The 19,561-nt window shown below is 38.9% G+C and overlaps 4 protein-coding genes across 11 annotated transcripts in view; 1 reads left to right on the top strand and 3 right to left on the bottom strand.

The window, feature by feature from the left end:
- LOC113066616 (integrin alpha-11-like) overlaps positions 1-15,767 on the bottom strand; it is a 46,053-nt gene extending 30,286 nt beyond the window's left edge. Inside the window, exons 1-2 of the mRNA XM_026238553.1 lie at positions 15,663-15,767; positions 13,076-13,187 (exon numbers count right to left, since the gene is read on the bottom strand). Of these exons, the coding sequence (XP_026094338.1) occupies positions 13,076-13,187; positions 15,663-15,711 (161 nt within the window). The 5' untranslated portion in view covers positions 15,712-15,767. The remainder of the gene's footprint in view (positions 1-13,075; positions 13,188-15,662) is intronic.
- The window catches only part of LOC113066589 (neogenin-like), a 1,074,835-nt gene that overhangs the window by 327,039 nt on the left and 728,235 nt on the right, over positions 1-19,561 (bottom strand). The window lies entirely within an intron of this gene.
- On the top strand, positions 1,969-9,521 carry LOC113066585 (uncharacterized). The gene is made up of 2 exons (XM_026238496.1): positions 1,969-2,337; positions 2,445-9,521. Exon 2 carries the CDS (start codon positions 3,128-3,130, stop codon positions 9,401-9,403), a length of 6,276 nt encoding a protein of 2,091 aa, XP_026094281.1. The 5' UTR covers positions 1,969-2,337; positions 2,445-3,127; the 3' UTR covers positions 9,404-9,521.
- Positions 18,025-19,561, bottom strand: part of LOC113066599 (general transcription factor IIH subunit 1-like) — a 9,945-nt gene continuing 8,408 nt past the window's right edge. Inside the window, exons 14-15 of the mRNA XM_026238525.1 lie at positions 19,471-19,561; positions 18,025-18,725 (exon numbers count right to left, since the gene is read on the bottom strand). The exon at positions 19,471-19,561 is cut by the window's right edge and continues 2 nt beyond it. Of these exons, the coding sequence (XP_026094310.1) occupies positions 18,639-18,725; positions 19,471-19,561 (178 nt within the window). The 3' untranslated portion in view covers positions 18,025-18,638. The remainder of the gene's footprint in view (positions 18,726-19,470) is intronic.

Below are 19,561 nucleotides of genomic sequence, written 5' to 3'. Positions count from 1 at the left end.
GAGTATTTGTCATCCACCTGTTAGCTTGTATAACCTTTTTTTTTGTATTAATCTTTTTCTTTTCTGTGTGTGTGTGGTGTGGAGTGTGTGTTTGTTTTTTTTTAGGAGCTGCGGCCTTTTTGGCTTAGGAAATTGATCGTTTCCCTCCTATCTTTGGTGGTGGTGTCTACAACGTGTGCTGTGACCGATCATTTCACTGGGGCTCTTTGTGCTGTGAGTGAGTGTGCAGTGTGTGTGTGAGGGGAACGTACACATCTCTCGTGAGGCCGCAGCTTCCTTTTTGTGAACATTGCGTCTGTGGTTTGTCATTTGTCTGTGCATGGTTTTTATTATAAATTATAATAAACTTTTGGTAATTTTGTATAAATACCTGTGTCTCCATGTTTTTCTGTCTTTAGTGGGGAACCTGTGTGCGGGTATATTATTCCCTGGGTGAAATTCCCAGGGTGGCGTAGTCTAAACTAAATTCTATAACATCTATTGTGCCCTTTTGTCCCTGTGGTTGCCACACTATGTTAATGTCACCTCCTAAAATCAGAAAGGAGGAGGATATTTTCCTGATGCAGATGAAAGTTTATGATCTAGCGTGTTTAAGAAAGAGCAGTTTTCCCCAACAGAGTTGTTATCCATAGATGTTGATAATAATTAACTGATTAATAACTACTACTATTAGCTGGAAGTGACCTGAAGGATCAACACTAGTTTCCAGAATACGACCATTAAAAGTATACTTCATAATCATTACTCCAGCAGAATATTCTGACCCGTGTGATAACCAGATTCACAAGAATAAGCGATAAATGGCCTGACTCTGCGACATATTATAATGAGTATAAGGACATGAGTAAGTCCGTTTTGTTTTGTTTTTCCTTAATTGCAGTTCTTTCAGTCATAATGACTTTAAATTTTGTTCAAAACGAGCGCTCATTCTTATTGACTGCTAAGGATGATTTCAAAAGTAAATATTTTATGAAAAAAGTTCTAAACGATTAAATCCCAAAATAAAAATTATGAACTGAAGATCCAGCACATAAAGATTTTAAAGGTATTGGTACCTTTACATTTTGTAGATCCAGACTCAGATTAGCTGAATACTACACAGTCTGTCCATCACGATTAAAGAAGAGGAGAGAGAGAGGGGAAAAAATAAACCTGGAGCAGTTTGTGCTTAACCGTGGGTATCAAGAAAGTCATCTGCTGCATTGATTCTTGGAGGAGGAAGCCACAGCATCATTCAGCCGAACTGATCTTTGGCAGAAATCCTTTTACTGTCCACATATGCAGACGGCCCTCTGAAGCCTGCTCTCTTCCCTTCCTTTCTCACTCGTTCCACAAGAGGTCAAAGCTTGTTCCTGGCGTCTTTGGTGCTTTGTGTCAAGTCTTCAAAAATCCTGATTTTCCGATCTTTAAGGATGGCAGCGGTTCTGGCATCCCTCCAGATTTGAATTGCTTGTTACCTCTTCTACTTGATTGCTCATAAACTCGAGCGCCTCAGTCACACTATTTAATGAATTCGTATGGTCTTTCACTTTTACCTGTTACATGCGATTCAGAAATTCCAACTGCATTTTTTCTACTCGCTCCAAAACTTCTATCAGGTGTAAATTGGAGACCGTCTGATTGTCCGACACCACTCTGTCGACCATTTTTGATTTTTTGGAAGGCGGTTTAGGAGTTTCAGGGAACGGGATTTTCGAGACGCATTCGCAGCGTCATTCACCTTGAAGGCGGCATTCAGAGATGTTTTCGCGTAAGAATACATGGCACCTCGAACAGGCTTATCTTCTTCCATCATGCTCGTTAAAAGTTAGAAAAAAGTTAGAAAGACAAAAGAACGAAAAAATATGGACTTAGATCAGCAAATAAAGTATTATTATGTTCCCTTCTACGTGTGTGAACTATAAAATAAGTGTGTTTGCTGTTACAAGCTTTCGGAATCTATAATGTTTATTTCCTCTAGATGGCGCTTGTGTACTTCAACACTCATTTATTTATAACTTTTTGATCAGTCTAATCTGTATATTTTTATATTTCGACTATTTTATAATGCTTATTGTGATTTATATACTCAACTGTTGTATATTTGAGGAATATTTATTTTTTCTAAGAGTTTTCTTTGGTTATATTTTATTTTGCTCCCATCGTGCCTTTGTATGTCACTTCCTGTTTTGTCACGGAGAACGAGTCAGAACTGCGATCCGAGTTTCACAGAGCAATTCTGCTGATCATATGGAATGATGTAATCGTTGCAAAGTTTAAAGTATTTCTATTTAGAAGTCATCCGATAAAGAAGCTTCAAGATAACCCCCTCTCTTAGCTCATAAGCAGGCAAAAGTGGTATGTGGATGTATTTTCTGTTTATGTACGAGTTTAAAGTCATGTGTGTTTTACATGTAACTGAATGTATGACATGTTTGTTGTATATTCACCCCTTTTTTACTCAGTTCTACGGTGTTGGTGTTGGAGTCTAAGTCCAGAACACATTAAACATCAGTTAAAGAACCTCAGCCTTCGCGTCATGACTAAGGGCGGGCATAGTAGAACACTTTCTGCGTCGGTGAAGGCCAACTGCATCAGATCGTAAAGCTGCACGAGGAAATCGGCCATCAAGAGGCGCCACATGTTGAATGAGGGAAGTACAACATGAAAAGATTGCAATTGATTTGACTGAAGCAAGCAAAGGCTGAACAAGCAAGCACTTTTGAAGTTAGTGACTTGGAAGCAGCGCAAGGTCTTGTGAACTGTCACTGAAGTTTCAATGCTCTGGTATTTCCATCATTCCCATTCTAAGATAAAGTTGGACATTTTTCTATTATCGTTTGACTTATTAAGAAACTAAAAGGGACTAAACAGATAAACAATTTTGCTACTATTAAATAAGACTAAAGTTTGAATTTTCTGTTGTATTCAAGTATTTGTGTATACTTCATCATTTAAGCGTGTTGATATTCACATTTTATTTTATTTTTTTTTTTACAAGTTGAATTCATAGACTACTTCTTGACAGTTCTGTAGCTTGTTATCATTTACATGATTGGATCACATAAGTGTAGCTGAGATAACCGCTTTACACTAAACTTTAGATTGCTTTTTGAATATTCACATTATAGTGCAACACAGGCTTAGCATGTCAAATACAAGTGAAAATACATTGCTGGCTACTAAAGAAGTTAGCTATACAACCCCTACTGCACAAGACGTAGACAATGCAGAGCAGGTCATTCCATCAGAGCAGGCTGATATAACTGAACAAGTTGAAGTGGCTGCACAAGTACAACAACCTCAGGTGGACATAGATAATACACAGCTCTCAGATATTAGAAGAAGCCAGCGAGCACGCACGCTTACCGAGAAGGGTAAAACGCTGCAAGACGCTAGACTAAATGATCTGAGAAGAAGCTTTGAGCAGAAGTATAGAAGGTGGAAGTATCACATCAATGGTTTGAAAAGAGCCATTAAGAACAATGATGATGCAGAATTGATTTGTGAAGTTGTGAGCACCATTAATGCCACTCAGTCTGAGGTCGACCATATTTATGGTGATATAAGAAGCATCACAAGCCCTGAACCTGAAATTCGGAGGAAAAATGACACTTGCCTTGCCATTACTAGCACTGCAAATGAGAAGTCTCAAAGATTCCTCAACGGTGATCCTAAGGACATTCCCTGGCCTGATTCAGATTCAGTGTTTGAAGCCACTGTGTCCAGCATCATCTCAGCAACCTCCAGTAAGTCAAAGTCTGTTTCCAAGATGTCCAGTCAATCTTACAGTGATTCTCTGCAGAAAAGACAAGAAGCAGCGGCTGAAGTAGCGGCTACACAAGAAGTGATTAAAATAATGAAGACACAACATCAGCATGAAGAGGAAATTAGGAAACTGGAGGCAGAGGATGAAAGGTTAGCAGCAGAAAGAGAAGCTCAAGAAAGGGAAACCGAAGCGGAGAATGCAAGGAAAAGGGCTCAATTTATTTCAGAAAGCACTGTTAGAAAAATAAAGCTGGAAGAAAAGAAAAAAGAAGTGGAACGGTTGGAGGAACTAAAAAGACATAACGCAGCACAAGCAAGGCTGCAAGTTTATGCTGAAAGCATCAAAGGTGATGAGGGAGAACAGCGTTCTGCTCCTCTTCTTCAACAAAGGCAAGAACATTATGTTTTTCAACCAAGCGTTCCTTTTTCTCTCTCTCAGCCATTTACGCTCGCTCAAGACACTGCTCCTTTCAACCAACCCTCTTGTTCTTCTCAAAGGTTACCCCAAGCTCATATCTCTCAGTCACCTACATGGCCTGCTCCCAACGAAGCTTCTAATGATCTTGTGAAGGCACTGGCTGAAGCGATTACAGCCAATAGGATTCCAATTACAGAACCTGTTGTTTTTTCTGGAGATCCCCTGAAGTATAATGACTGGAAGCTGTCCTTCCAGACGTTAATTGATCGCAAGAACTTGCCATCACAAGAAAAGCTATTCTTTCTACGCAAGTATGTAGGTGGTCCGGCCAAGAGAGCGATTGAAGGACATTTTGTGGCTGGAACAGAAATGGCTTACACGGCAGCCTGGAACATCCTTGATGACCGGTTCGGCAATCCGTTCGTAGTTGGCAAATCTTACCGTGACAAAATACAGTCTTGGCACAAGATTGCTGCCAAAGACAGCAAAGACCTCCAGGAATTTGTAGATTTCCTAAGCAGTGTTGAATCAGCAATGCCTTATGTACAAGGTTTACAAGCTCTGAATGACTGTGTTGAAAATCAAAGAATATTAGCCAAATTGCCAGACTGGTTGAGTTCACGTTGGAATAGAGCAGTCACCAAGTTTCAAGACGAATACAAAGGATTCCCAGATTTCAAATACTTTGTTGAATTTCTTAACAAGGAAGCTAGAATCGCATGCAATCCTATCACCTCACTGCAAGCGATAAAGCCAGCAGAGCAAGAAAGGTTCAAGCAATCAGATCAAGATCATTATAAGTTTCAGAGGAATCGCAACTCAAGTGCAAAGACATTCACCACTAGTTCCAGTGAAAGGACTAGCCTTATGTGTGTCTTTTGTAAGAGATTAGGCCACACTCTCCATAAGTGTCGCAAATTTATGGAAAGACCAATTGAGGAAAGATTGAAGTTTGTACAGTCTGAGAAGTTGTGCTTTGGCTGTCTTAAGACTGGTCATAACTCCAGAAGCTGCACCTCTAGGAGTGTGTGTGAAAAATGTGAGAAGTGTCACCCAACAAGCCTACACCAGGACCGTGTAAATAAATACCCAGGACAAAGCTCTAGAACCAGTCAAGATCAGTTCAAGGTCAATCACGGATCTGCAGATAGAACAGCCGAAGCACAGAAGGTACAAGAGTCTAAGCCTGTGACTTCAAACAGAGTAGTTCAAGAAAGGAACGGCACTCATACGTCATCAATCATTCCAGTATATGTCTCAACAACAGATGAACCAAGGAAGGAGATTTTAGTGTATGCCTTGCTTGATACTCAGAGCGACACTACTTTCATTTTAAAGGACACAGCTGAGACACTTGATATCAAGAAAGAGCCTGTCAAACTCAAGATTTCCACCATAACATCCAAAACGAAGGTTGTGTCCAGTCACAAATTGAATGGTCTACAAGTAAGAGGCATTCAGTCTGAAGTTAAAATCAAACTTCCAACAACTTATACTAGAGACTACATACCTGCAAATAGATCTCATATACCCACATGTGAAACCGCAAAGAATTGGCCTCATCTAGAACATCTGGCAGATGAAATGGCTCCTGCACTTGACTGTGAAGTAGGTTTGTTAATAGGCTACAACTGCCCTCAAGCCTTACTTCCCAGGGATGTTCTCAGTGGCAATGAAGATCAGCCATTTGCACAAAGATCCGTGTTGGGTTGGAGTATCGTTGGATACAACCATGACGACAGTTATTATGAAGATGAAATCGGTGTGAGTCACAGGATTATCATGAAGCAAGTTCTACCAGCTCGTGATCCATCTCACAAACTCAAGTCTGAAGTCTGCTTTGTACAGAGGAACAAGGTTAAAGAGATGATCACTCCGGCAGAGATATTGAAGGTTTTTGAGTCAGACTTTGTAGAACGGGATAATGAGGAAGTCTCAACGTCGCAAGAAGACTTAAGGTTTTTGGCAAAATTGAATGAAGGCATTAAGCAAGTGCAAGATGGACACTATGAGATGCCATTGCCTTTTAAGGGTGAGAGGCCAGATTTGCCAAACAACAAAGCGTGTGCAGAGCATCGACTCAAATCCCTAGAGAAGCGTTTAAAGAGAGATGAACAGTACCAAAAGGACTACATGGCTTTCATGAAGGACATAATAGCAAGAGGCGATGCTGAAAGGGTCCCAGAGATGGAGTTAAGTAGTCAACCAGCATGGTATATACCTCACCATGGAGTATATAACCCACAGAAGCCAGGCAAGATTCGTATCGTCTTTGATTGCTCTGCAAGATTTCAGAATACTTCTCTGAATGAGCATCTACTGACTGGGCCTGACCTCACAAATACCCTTGTTGGAGTCTTGTGTCGTTTCCGGAAAGGGCAAGTAGCCATCATGTGTGATGTGGAGCGTATGTTCCACCAGTTCCACGTTGCTCCAAAGGATCGGGACTACCTCAGGTTCCTATGGTGGGAAGATGGAAACATGGAAGCCTCACCTTCAGTTTTTCGAATGAAGGTCCATTTGTTCGGAGCGGCCTCCTCGCCTGGATGTGCAAACTTCGGCCTCAAATACCTTGCCGTACAAGGTCAAGGCAAGTTTAATCAAGCCACAGTGAAGTTCATACAACGTAATTTTTATGTTGACGATGGCTTAGCGAGTGTGGACACTGAAGCAGAGGCAATCCAGCTTGTAAAGGAAGCCAGGGGTCTCTGCAATACCGGAAAGCTTCGCTTGCATAAATTCATCACCAACAGCAAGACGGTGATTGCCACAATTCCAAAGGAGGAATGTACTGAAGGGGCAACTGACTTTGACTTGACCCTAGGAGAACCTAAAGTAGAGAGGGCGCTCGGCATCCAATGGTGCGTGGCTTCAGACAAGTTCCATTTCAGAGTGTTAGTAAAGGAAAATCCTTTTACTAGAAGAGGTGTGCTGTCTACAGTTGCTTCCATTTTTGATCCTCTTGGATTCGTCGCTCCCTTCATTTTAGTTGGGAAAAGGACTCTACAAAAGATGTGTCAAGACAAGTTAGGCTGGGACGAACCACTTCCTGATGACTTCAAGCCGCATTGGGAAGCTTGGTTGCGAGACCTCCATAACCTGTCTTTGGTGAAGATACCACGTTGTTATGTGCCATCAACATTCAAGGATGTTCAACAATATGAGCTACACCATTTCTCAGACGCCAGTGTGTCAGGCTATGGAGTATGTTCATACCTTAGAGTTGTAACCAAGTCTGGAGAAGTCTACTGCACTCTTGTTATGAGTAAAGCTAGGGTTGCTCCAACAAAGGTAACAACAATTCCCAGACTGGAGCTCTCAGCTGCAGTGGTTGCCACAAGAACTGGTGATCTGCTCAAAAGAGAACTAGAATTGGATGGCATTCGTGAATACTACTGGACCGACTCCAAAGTTGTCCTTGGCTATATTAACAACGATGCACGACGTTTCCATGTATTTGTAGCCAACCGAGTTCAGCAGATCAGAACAAGCACTGAGACTAGTCAATGGAGATATGTGGCTTCAGAACAAAATCCAGCTGACCATGCCTCTCGTGGGCTCACCGTAAAGGAACTCATGGGATCGAACTGGTTTACTGGTCCAAGTTTCCTATGGCAAAGAGAACTCCCTAAGGATGACATTAAGGTGGGAGAAGTTAATGATGGAGACCCGGAACTCAAAGGGGCACAGGTTCTAATGACCAAGGCAAGGGAAGAGTGGTGTCTGTCAGATCGCTTGCAAAGGTTTTCAGATTGGAAGAGGGCAGTGAAAGCCATAGCAAGGCTCAAACGTTGTGCAAGGAGTGCGAAAGGTTTGGTAGAAAGATCCAACAATTCCACAACACTTGAAGAAAGGAAGGATGCTGAACAATTCATAATTCACATCGTTCAAGAAGAAGTGTTCAGTGACGAGATCAAGCATCTAAGACAAGGCAAGGAAGTTAATTCAAGTCTTTTCAACAAGCTGTACAAGTTAAGTCCGTTTATCGATGACCATGATGTCTTACGAGTGGGAGGACGATTGACACAGGCAGAGCTTCACTCTCATGTCAAGCATCCAGCCATTCTTCCTAAAGGACATCATATATCTCGTTTACTCATAAAACACTTCCATGAAAAGGTGCAACATCAAGGTCGTGGCATGACCATCAATGAAATCCGCTCCAATGGTATTTGGATTCTGGGATGCAGTAGTGAAGTTTCATCTCTCATCTACAAATGCATTAAGTGTAGGAAGCTGAGGAAATGCAATCAGGAGCAAAGGATGGCTGACCTGCCACCAGAAAGGATGGAAGCTACCCCTCCGTTCACCTATAGTGGCATGGACTGCTTCGGTCCGTTCTATGTTAAAGAGGGAAGGAAAGAGTTGAAGAGATACGGACTACTTTTCACCTGCATGTGTTCGCGAGCTGTTCATCTTGAGGTGCTGGATGATCTTAGTACTGATGCCTTTCTTAATGCACTGCGTTGTCTTATTGCTATACGTGGCAATGTAAGTCAGCTTTATAGTGATCAAGGTACCAACTTCGTGGGTGCAAAGGGAGAGTTCCTGAAGTTGATGAAGGGAATGGATCAAGAACGTGTGAAAGAGTTTGGCTGTACCTTTATCATGAACCCGCCTGCTTCCAGTCACATGGGTGGTGTCTGGGAGAGACAGATCCGGACTGTAAGGAGTGTACTAACGTCCATCCTAGACAAGTCTGCAGCAAGACTGGACAGTTCTTCCTTAAGAACATTCATGTATGAAGTAATGGCGATCGTAAATAGTCGACCATTGACCTCAGAGCACCTCAATGATCCTGTGGGACCAGAACCATTGACGCCGAATCATATACTAACAATGAAGTCCACCATCATTGCACCACCTCCTGGAGAGTTTGTGAGGGAAGATCTTTATCTTCAGAAAAGATGGAAAAGAGTTCAGTTTCTGGCAAATGAGTTTTGGACCAGGTGGAGGAAGGAATATCTGTTGAATCTGCAGCAGAGAAGTAAGTGGAATAAGAGCAGGAGAAACACCAAAATAAATGATATCGTTCTGCTTCAAGATGATTTGGCATCACGAAATCAGTGGAAGCTAGCTAAAGTGGTAGAAGTTTTCCCAGGATCTGATGGAATGGTGAGAAGACTTAAACTTCTTGTTAGTGATGCAACACTAGATAGCAAGGGTGCACGCACAAATAAGTCAGTCTACTTAGAAAGACCCATACACAAAACAGTGTTACTACTTGAAGCTGATTAAAAGGGTTAAGTTTGAAAGGTGTTTGACTGTGTATGTTAAACGTGTACAAATACTTATCCACTGAATGTTTATTAGTTCATGTTGAGTTACTGAGTATTTATAAAGTAAATTATTTTAAGAATCACACATTGCGTGATGGTGGGAGTGTGTTTGCTGTTACAAGCTTTCGGAATCTATAATGTTTATTTCCTCTAGATGGCGCTTGTGTACTTCAACACTCATTTATTTATAACTTTTTGATCAGTCTAATCTGTATATTTTTATATTTCGACTATTTTATAATGCTTATTGTGATTTATATACTCAACTGTTGTATATTTGAGGAATATTTATTTTTTCTAAGAGTTTTCTTTGGTTATATTTTATTTTGCTCCCATCGTGCCTTTGTATGTCACTTCCTGTTTTGTCACGGAGAACGAGTCAGAACTGCGATCCGAGTTTCACAGAGCAATTCTGCTGATCATATGGAATGATGTAATCGTTGCAAAGTTTAAAGTATTTCTATTTAGAAGTCATCCGATAAAGAAGCTTCAAGATAACCCCCTCTCTTAGCTCATAAGCAGGCAAAAGTGGTATGTGGATGTATTTTCTGTTTATGTACGAGTTTAAAGTCATGTGTGTTTTACATGTAACTGAATGTATGACATGTTTGTTGTATATTCACCCCTTTTTTACTCAGTTCTACGGTGTTGGTGTTGGAGTCTAAGTCCAGAACACATTAAACATCAGTTAAAGAACCTCAGCCTTCGCGTCATGACTAAGGGCGGGCATAATAAGTGCAGAGCTTCAGCACATTGGTGTTACACAGTCACCATCTTGGCCGAACCTCCAGAGTTCGGAGTGGGTTCGCGAATCATTTGAGTCAGTTTGGGAGTTCGGAGCGGCTTCGCGGATCATTTGAATCAGTTCGAGAGTTCGAAAAGGGTTCGCGAATCATTTGAGTCAGTTCGGGAGTTCGTAGCGTCTTCGCGGATCATTTGAATCAGTTCGAGAGTTCGAAACGGGTTCGCGAGTCATTTGAGTCATTTTGGGGTTCGCGAATCATTTGAATCAGTTTGGAAGTTCGGAGCTGCTTCGCGGATCATTTGAATCGGTTCGAGAGTTCGAAATGGGTTCGCGAATCATTTGAGTCAGTTTGGGGTTCGCGAATCATTTGAATCAGTTTGAAAGTTTGGAGCAGGTTCGCGAATCCTTTGAGTCAATTTGGGGTTCGCTTATCATAACTGTATATGGATAGGCATTTTTTAACTAATTTAGTAGCTAGTTCTAATTGCGTTTTCCACGCGTTTTAGGTGTGATATGTGAACTAGTATTTTTTGTTTTAATGATGTGCCTTTTAACAGTATCAATTATATAAAAAAAAAAAAAAAAAAAAAATTGTGCCTAAAAAGTGCACGCATCTAGGCTAATGTAAAGTTACATGATGAAGTCATACTAGTGCGTGTGGTGCATGTGCATTTTGAGTTTGTTCTTTCACTGCATTATTCTGTGTATTCAAATGCATTTATGAATGCGTGTGAATGATCACAAAATTCTAAATATGGCGGTTAGAAAATGTATATATTTATTATATACAATAAATCCTTAAAACAGAAGATGCTGGGGAGTGTCATTTGGAAATGAACGTTTTCATCCACTAAAAAAAATTAAAACTTTCAATATTCTCAATTCACAAACACTTTTAATGTAACAAGGGGGGTATATTTCACAGTATATCAGATTTGTTCTATGCATGTATTTAAAACCTTTTCAAAAAGTAATTAATATGTTGGTAACCTGTGCTTTAAGTGGCCCAAAAGAGGTGCCGGTACTCTATTATAGCCTATTATAGTTACCTCAGGGGTTGAGATCATCAATATAGATGATAAATATATTCGAATCATTTGAGTCATATATGTACCCATTAATGCGCTTTTATGCATTATGGTCTATACAAACACAAAGTAAAACAGAAAGTAATTTTTAAACACTATTTTGATTAAGTCAGACCAGCATAAACTGAATATCACAAGGATTTCTGAAATAAATAACAAAACATCTGAATAATATATTCAGAATCAAAAACTAAAGTGGCTTCTGCATCATAAAAGCTGTTGTGTTGAGCCCTTAAAAATGTTCCTTTCACAGCTTAAGTATGAAAACTATCAACAATGGACAACATAACACAAAACATTTTGAAATAAATAAATGAAAGCAATCTGAATTATTCAGAATCAATTTCGAGAAACATACATACATACATAAATACAAACCTGTGTGTGTGTATGTATATATATATATATAAATATATATATATATATATATATATATATATATATATATATATATATATATATATATATATATATATATATATATAGTCAGTTCGGGAGTTCGGAGCGTGAATCATTTTAATCAGTTCGGGAGCTCAGAGCTGGATCGCGAATCATTTGATTCAGTTTGGGAGTTCGGAGCGGGATCGCGAATCATTAGAGTAATTTTGGGGATCGCGAATCATTTGAGTCAGTTCGGGAGTTCGGAGCGCGAATCATTGAGTCCGTTCTGGAGTTCGCGAATCATTTGAGTCAGTTTGTGGATCGCGAATCATTTGAGTCAGTTTGGGAGTTCGGAGCGGGATCGCGAATCATTTGAGTCATTTTGGGTTCGCGAATATGGATAGGCATTTTTAACTAATTTAGTAGCTAGTTCTAATTACGTTTTTGTTTTAATGATGTGCCCTTTAACAGTATCAAGTATATTAAAAAACTAAACAAATCGTGCATAAAAAGTGCAGCATCTAGGCTAATGTAAAGTTACATGATGAAGTCATGTGCATCATGTGCATGAAGTCATGGGCGCTTGTGCATTTTGAGTGCGTTCTTTTACTGCATTGAATGATCACAAAATTCAAGATATGGGGGTTAGAATATATCTATGTATATATGTTGCAGAATAATGAAATATATGAATTAATAATAGCCTAAAGAACCTTTGTGCCAAAAGGGTCCTTGCTTGTTATTATAGAACCTTTTTAGCCTATGGTTCTATATAGAACCCCAAAGAACCCTTTTTTCTAAGAGTGTTGTCCAGTGTTGGGCAACATGAGTTTCTCAAAGTGGAAATATGCTCATTATTTCACTTTAGTTGAGCATAAAGACAAAAACCTTTTAGTCAAATGTAAGCTGTGTCTTTCTGGTTCGAATGTCCTATCCTAGCCCACGAATCTCCAATCCGTGCATTCAGATTGTGTAAACCGTACCCTCGGTTTTTGAATCTGTACCCACGAATTCAAAATCTGCGCGCAGACTTTCGCAATCCGTTCCCATTGATTTGTAAACTGTAGCCTACTCACGGATTCATGCAGCAAGCTCCTACGTGTTAACATACAGTTTTAATGAATATTATTATGTGGAATGGGTCTACAGCAAAGTGTCTTAAGTCATTCTCTTTTAGTGATGAATGGATGCACTTTATTGGACTTCAAAATCTCGACACCCATTCACTGCCATTATAAAGTTTGGAAGAAACACGACTCTTTTAGAAATCTAACTGTATTCGTCTGAAAGAAGAAAGTCATTCACACCTAGGATGGCCTGCAGTGAGTAAATCATGGGGAATATATATTCAAGGTCACCATCAAGGTTTTAACTCTGGAGGATCTTTTCAAAGCAGTTTCTGAAGATGCAGTCTTACCATTTCCCCCCGTCTGCCTCGTGTTGTTGAACAGTATATCCAAACTGAGCCTCCTTCGACCCCTCAATTATTTGTGCATGTCTGGTGTCAATATTAAAGCAGGTCCGCTGCCCTGAAATAAACAAAAACAGCTTTTCAGTTTGATTCAGTTGAGTGTAAATGGATTCGAGACATGGTACAAAACCATTTGTAGTCTGTTATGTGCTTATATCCAAAACCATTGGTTTTTCATGCATCGGTTTTGAGAATTTGGTTCTGGATGGACATTCACAGCCTCTGGATTTCATTTCCATGTTTATTGGGATGGTAAGCAAGAATAGGGTCTCATAGAAGTGACGTCACACCCCCTTTCAAGTTTAATTTCTTGGGGAAACCTTTCCCCTGACAGGGAAAAGAGAAAAAGCGTCAGTCACATTTCTTCCATATTCTTCAGCCAGATGAAAAGTCCCAAAAAGAGAAAAGCCCAGGATTAAAAGTCATCACACTTGATAAGACACAGTGAAGCTAACACATTACAAGAAAATCATATTTACTATAAAAAAGAAAAACATAAAAAAAAAAAAAAACATTTGGGGTTATGCACTTTGAGGGTTTTAAGAAAAAATGCATTCTTCCAGACAAAAAATGTGTTATTGAATTCCAAAGCATGATTTTAGAGCTGATCTACGCCAAAATAATTTTCACTATTTACTGTATAGTTCTACTTGGTTAATTTAAAGAGTTTTGTCATTTTTACTGCACTTTAGCATCTAATATTTATATTTAATTTTATTTCAGCTTAATTTCAGTCAACAAACATGATTTGGACCGCATCTGTGAAGCCTTAAAATGCTCGAGGTTTCAGCTACTGGAAGACAAACGTAATTTTCAAACAAGTTCAAGTTGTATCACAGCAGCTTGACTAGACCAGGAGACCTGATAAAACTGTTGAAGAGCTTGAGGATTTATCCACACACCGGCTCTGGCTTGGAGGACATTGTGCCAGAAGTGAGCCAGACGTTACACGCACACGGTGAGCGTCTGTGAGAGATTGCAGCATGGTAAAGTCTTCACAGAAGGTTTGTGGGAAAGCGCTTTTCGTTTTGAATGATTGAACAGGTGGCTCTTCAGACTCAGGTTCCTCTTCCAGTGTAATTCTCTGGAGCGCTTTCACCTGTTTTATGATCCAGAAGTTCTGCAACTCTGATCACGTAATAAAGTAACAGCACACCTGTCCTCAAAGACAAAAGGTTTGTGACAGCAAGTCACACAAGACAGCATAGAATTAGGTCAGCATCTGGGGGAAAAATGGTTTTGATTAAACTGAAAGGAGGCTAAAGTGTGTCAGATGGATGTTATTTTCTCCTCATTACTCATGATAGCCAATCAGATGGAAGAGAAAGTATTTTAAATGATGTAATGCATCACAGTGACATCAATAATGCTTATTTCACTTGTGCTCTGAACTAAAGATTATGCAACTTATCATTAATTACACCGGGAGTTAGCTTCTTTTTCCAAAGCATTCCTTCAAAATATTTAGCCCCAGACGTGTTTTTTCCACATGGAGACGTCTAGTGTTTGTAGATGAGAGTATTTCTGGTTACTCAGAGTGGTGTAGGAAGTCTCCGCTCTCTGCTGGACGCCGCACGCAAACACACCGCACAGTTTCATGCATTCGGACTGAAAGCCACACAATGATTTATAATTCTCATTAGAAGTCCTTCAGCAAATCTTTTTCTGACTCTTATTTATGCCAAAGCAAGCCTTTGCATGCACAACAGGTTTGACTGGATATTAAAGATGTTGCCAATATTTAAAATATCCACAGTTCGTTTTAAAGATTATGAATATTGGAACCAGTCTGGGAGCCACAGCTCTTGGAAATCGAGCTAAAGCTGAGGTTCTGGCACGTCTAGGTTGGATCGGTCTGTATTCATGAGGTAAACACTTCTCAGCTCATTAAAAACCTTTACCACATGGAAATATCTCTGGAGATAACATCATCCTGAGGTTCCCAGAGCAATACAGACCCAGGTCTAACGGTGTTTCTTTGCTACAGAAATGTTATAAGTGTGAGTGTTAAGTGTGAACATTCCATTTGATCACTTTCCACCAATACTGGAATGTTACTTTGGAATGTTCTCTGAACGTTCTGAAACAAGTAGCATTTAAATAGAATGATACATGTGAGGGGGGGCTCATGGTTTATGAACATGATTTAAGACCAGATGAGCTAATTTTACTGAAAGAACTTGTTCATAACTTTGAGAGAACCTCGACAAAACGTTCTGAGAAGTCTTCAAGACTTTTTCCTAAATATCCAGGGATCCTCAGAAATGTCTCAAACTCAGAAATGTCTCATGAAATGATCTGAGCTCGTTCAGGTTCACTCGACTGCTCCGGAGGACAATAACAACTCGTTTGGATCTGATTCATGAGGAACCCTAAGAAATCCTCATCATTTACGTATAATGAGATTTGATCAGCTTTACCTCACTGGTGGAGACTGTTGTGTCCTCGAAGTCTGTCTAAGAGCACTGACAGAAGCATAAGCTTGCATGAGCTCACACACCCCCTTCACACACACACACACACACACACTCACCTGGCATCAGAGCGGCGATCCACAGCAGAAAGATGTTTGTGTACTCCATAAGTGCATCTGTGAAGCAGTCGTTGAGTTTGTGTGCATCAGGTCCTCACTGTCAGGTCTGATCGAGTCCTGAAGCACAGCAGAACTTCATCAGAGGAGGAGGAGCTCTCTCTCTCTCTCTCTGTCTCTCTCTCAATTCAGTTCAATTCAATATTGCTTTATTGGGGTGAATGTAAATTATACCATATTGCCAAAGCTTAGTGTACATATATAGAAAAAAATTAAATAAATTATAACAAAAAAATGAACATCACAGTAATGGAACTGATTATTATAACATCTTATAATATTAAACTGTAACAAATTATAACATTTGTGTGAACATTTGAGACCACAGTATTTAACTTACATAGAAATACACAAACATACTAAAAATCACTGCGGTGCACAGTAGGGTCAGACACACTGAGGTCTCACACACACACACACACACACACACACACACTCACTCACAGGCGGACGCACAGACGCACGCACACACACACACACACACACACACACACATTTTTAAATGTTTTTATTTGGTAAATCATTTTAAATGCTTTTCAATAATACAAGAATGTAATGACATAATGTTCTGCTCTGATTCAGCATGTGGGAATCTCTTTAATTCTCCCTGCTCCGATGCACTTTAATCAGGCAGGCGAGGAAGAGCGCTATCAAAGCCACGCCCCCTAGGACAGTGACGCAACAATGGAGGAGACAGAAAGGGGCGGAGCTACAGGTTCTGTACACGCAACAAATAACAGCTCATAATCATTCATTCATCAATATCTGAAAATATCAATGAACACATTTTTTACAAATTGGGTGTCGGATGGATCAGTCAATTTTAAAATGTTATTTAATATTTAAATTAATTCGAGCCGATTTTGTAAAATATATAACATTTTACTCTTGCTTCAAAACTAAAGTATGAGTGGGTTTGTGTACATGAATACATTCATATCTGTGTGCCCGGTGAGAACAATTGGTTGCTAAGTTGTTCTTTAAGGGTTTTGGGTGTAATATGGTGTATAGATATGGCTTGGGCGCGTCCTTGAAATTTCTAAGTTTTTTGATCTTATTATGGTCCAAGTAAAGTATCAACACACCTTTTCTTAACAAAAACGATTTGAGGAAAAATTGATGTCTGGAACATAAATGCAATTATTCACCCCAAAAATGAAAAATTGCTGATATTTCACTCAGCCTCATGCCATCTAAGATGTAGATTAGTTCGTTTCTTCATCAGATTTGGAGAAATGTAGCACTGCATCACTTTGCTCATCAATGGATGTGAATGGGTGCCGTCAGAATGAGAGTCCAAACAGCTGATAAATACATCACAATAATCCACAGCACTCTATTTCTGACTGTCTGACCTATAGACTGGAGTGCTCTGGATTATTGTGATGTTTTAATCAGCTGTTTGTACTCTCATTCTGACGGCACCCATTCACATCCATTGGTGAGCAGGTGATAGAATGTAGTGCTGCTATATTCTGTCTGAGACCAATACAAAGGAGTTAACATGCATCAAAACTGGACAAATTTGATTTGATTGGTGTCTTACTGTAAAAGGTGCAGAAACTTATTAAACATTACTATCATTTTTCCAAAATCGGTGTTTAAAAGTTTGGTTTGAGCATGTTTAAGAACATAATAAAATTCTAAATATACAGATAAAAAATTAAGATTCAAATTAATAGAAAAATAAAATATGACAATAATCCAATAATTTATATGTTTGCAAATTCATAATATAAATATATAAATTGATAACTATTCGATTATTATTATCATTACTACTGTTTTTTATTTTGTATTCATTTTAATAATGTTTACTTTATTTTTTTTTAATTAACCAAGCCATATGTGTAGTATTCTACATTTATGTTCATTATTAAAAATAAAGATTAAAATAAAAATGATTAAAACCAATAAAAATAGTTATTATTTAAAAAAAAAAATGTATATATGTAATTGGCTTTTTTAAATATTTAAAAAGTAGTACGTATAAAAAGTACTATAGTGAGTAGAAAAAAAGAATAATTTAACAACAGAAACTCAATATTTTACGAATAGTAATTTACACTTATTTATAATATATCTTTATAAAATACATGAAAACATATAGCTCCCATTGCATCTAAAAGACTAAAAACCCTGGTCTAATGCACAAACACACTTTTTTTTTTTTATCTATGGCATGATATTAATAAAAAAAAAACATTAATGACTGATAATGTTCAAACGTAGTGCTTCCTCGCTGGATGTGCACTTGGGGAACGGAGTACTTCGAGGAAGCTCTTTTAATGTGACACACGATGATAGCAGTTTACATCTTGACTTTATTTCCAATAACATCCACAATTCAGTGCAGCTAGAGAAGACGCGTTATAAAGCAGTGCGGATGAGATCAGTAAATGCACTACACAGAAATGATTTATTTAGTATTGCTGTATCCGCTCCCAAGACTCGGATTGCAGGGTCCTCTGAACACTGACTTGAAAGCGTTTCCCTCAAACGGAGTCCTTTGCTTTAAACATAATAAGTTCCTGAGTTTCCGCCGATATTATTGAGCCCAGTTTGGTCATCGTAGAAATACAACACTGTTCACATTGTAGGAAATTAAATTATCCACTGAAAAACGAAAAAAAAAAAAAAAAAAATGGAACGGAATTGAACGAACAAAGTAAAGAGAGAAGAAAATAACTACAGGTATTTGTGACTGGCACACCCCCCATCTCCACATGGACCAATAAGATTCGCTTCTCTAAGCCCCTCCCCCATGCAGATGTGCTCACTAGCACCTCCAGCTCTGATTGGCTGGAACATCCGCCCATCAGGCTCCAGTCGGTCCAAACTGGGAGAGAGCGTCTCAGTTCTCTCCCGTTCTCTTTAAACTCAGTCTTTTCTCTCTTTCATGGCTTCCACTCCGTCTCCTCAGGTCTTTCTCATCATCCGGCGCGTCTGCCAGGCTTGGAACTTGCTGTACGCCGCCTGAAGCATTTCCTCCAGGTGACCCGTTAGCTGTCGCAATCACAAAACACAGGACAGTATTGAGCTTAATAACACTGATGCGTGAAAAATTGTTCGATTGCATGACCTTGCAACGCTTGTAAACCCTCGTAAACGTTCACGCAATATGAACAAAATATCAAAGAGACTGAAAAAATCAAAATATAGGAATAACAACATCAGACAGTACAAGCTGTTTTTATTAAACCCTCATTAAAAGTGTAATAACTCATCAGTCAGCGGTCAAAACAGAATAAGCATACAATATTTAGTTTCAATAATATTGGTTCTTTAATTTTTTGGTTGATGGGGAGATTTTATGGTGCTGGATATTATTTAAATGATGCACCTTTTAATCTTTAACACAAATATTAGAAAAACAAATTGTGGTAAACATACAAATATATGTTTTTAAAAGGGTTCAGATAATAATTATAATAATTTCTAACAGGTATTGCATTTTTATTTAAACTGCATGAAAGACTGCTTTATTGTGGCTGATTTGTAGATTATAATTTTTTTTATTTTTGTTTTAATATTTCCCAGTTATTTGTGTCACACTTTTTTAAAGCATTTTCAAATCATGTCCACATTTTTTAAAGCACAAAAATAAAATGTAAACAAGTGAAAATCTAACCACTGAATTGAACATGAAAATGATTAATTCTGGGCTGTCTTTCTAATGAGCATTAATTATTCATGTAGTGCAATCCATTAGAGTAAATGGAGGGGGGCGTGGCCAGAGGCGTGGCCTTACATTAGAGCTCAAATACTGCCGTTGTATCTTCTCTTGAAAGGGGCGGAGCTTCGTCACCTGGAATTTCTCCAGGTTAGATTTCATCTTTATC

This window comes from Carassius auratus, chromosome 50 (genome assembly GCF_003368295.1).
Source record: "Carassius auratus strain Wakin chromosome 50, ASM336829v1, whole genome shotgun sequence".
Lineage (NCBI taxonomy): Eukaryota > Metazoa > Chordata > Actinopteri > Cypriniformes > Cyprinidae > Carassius > Carassius auratus.
The sequence above is the reverse complement of the archived record's forward strand: the minus strand, read 5'-3'. Positions and strand labels throughout refer to the sequence as shown.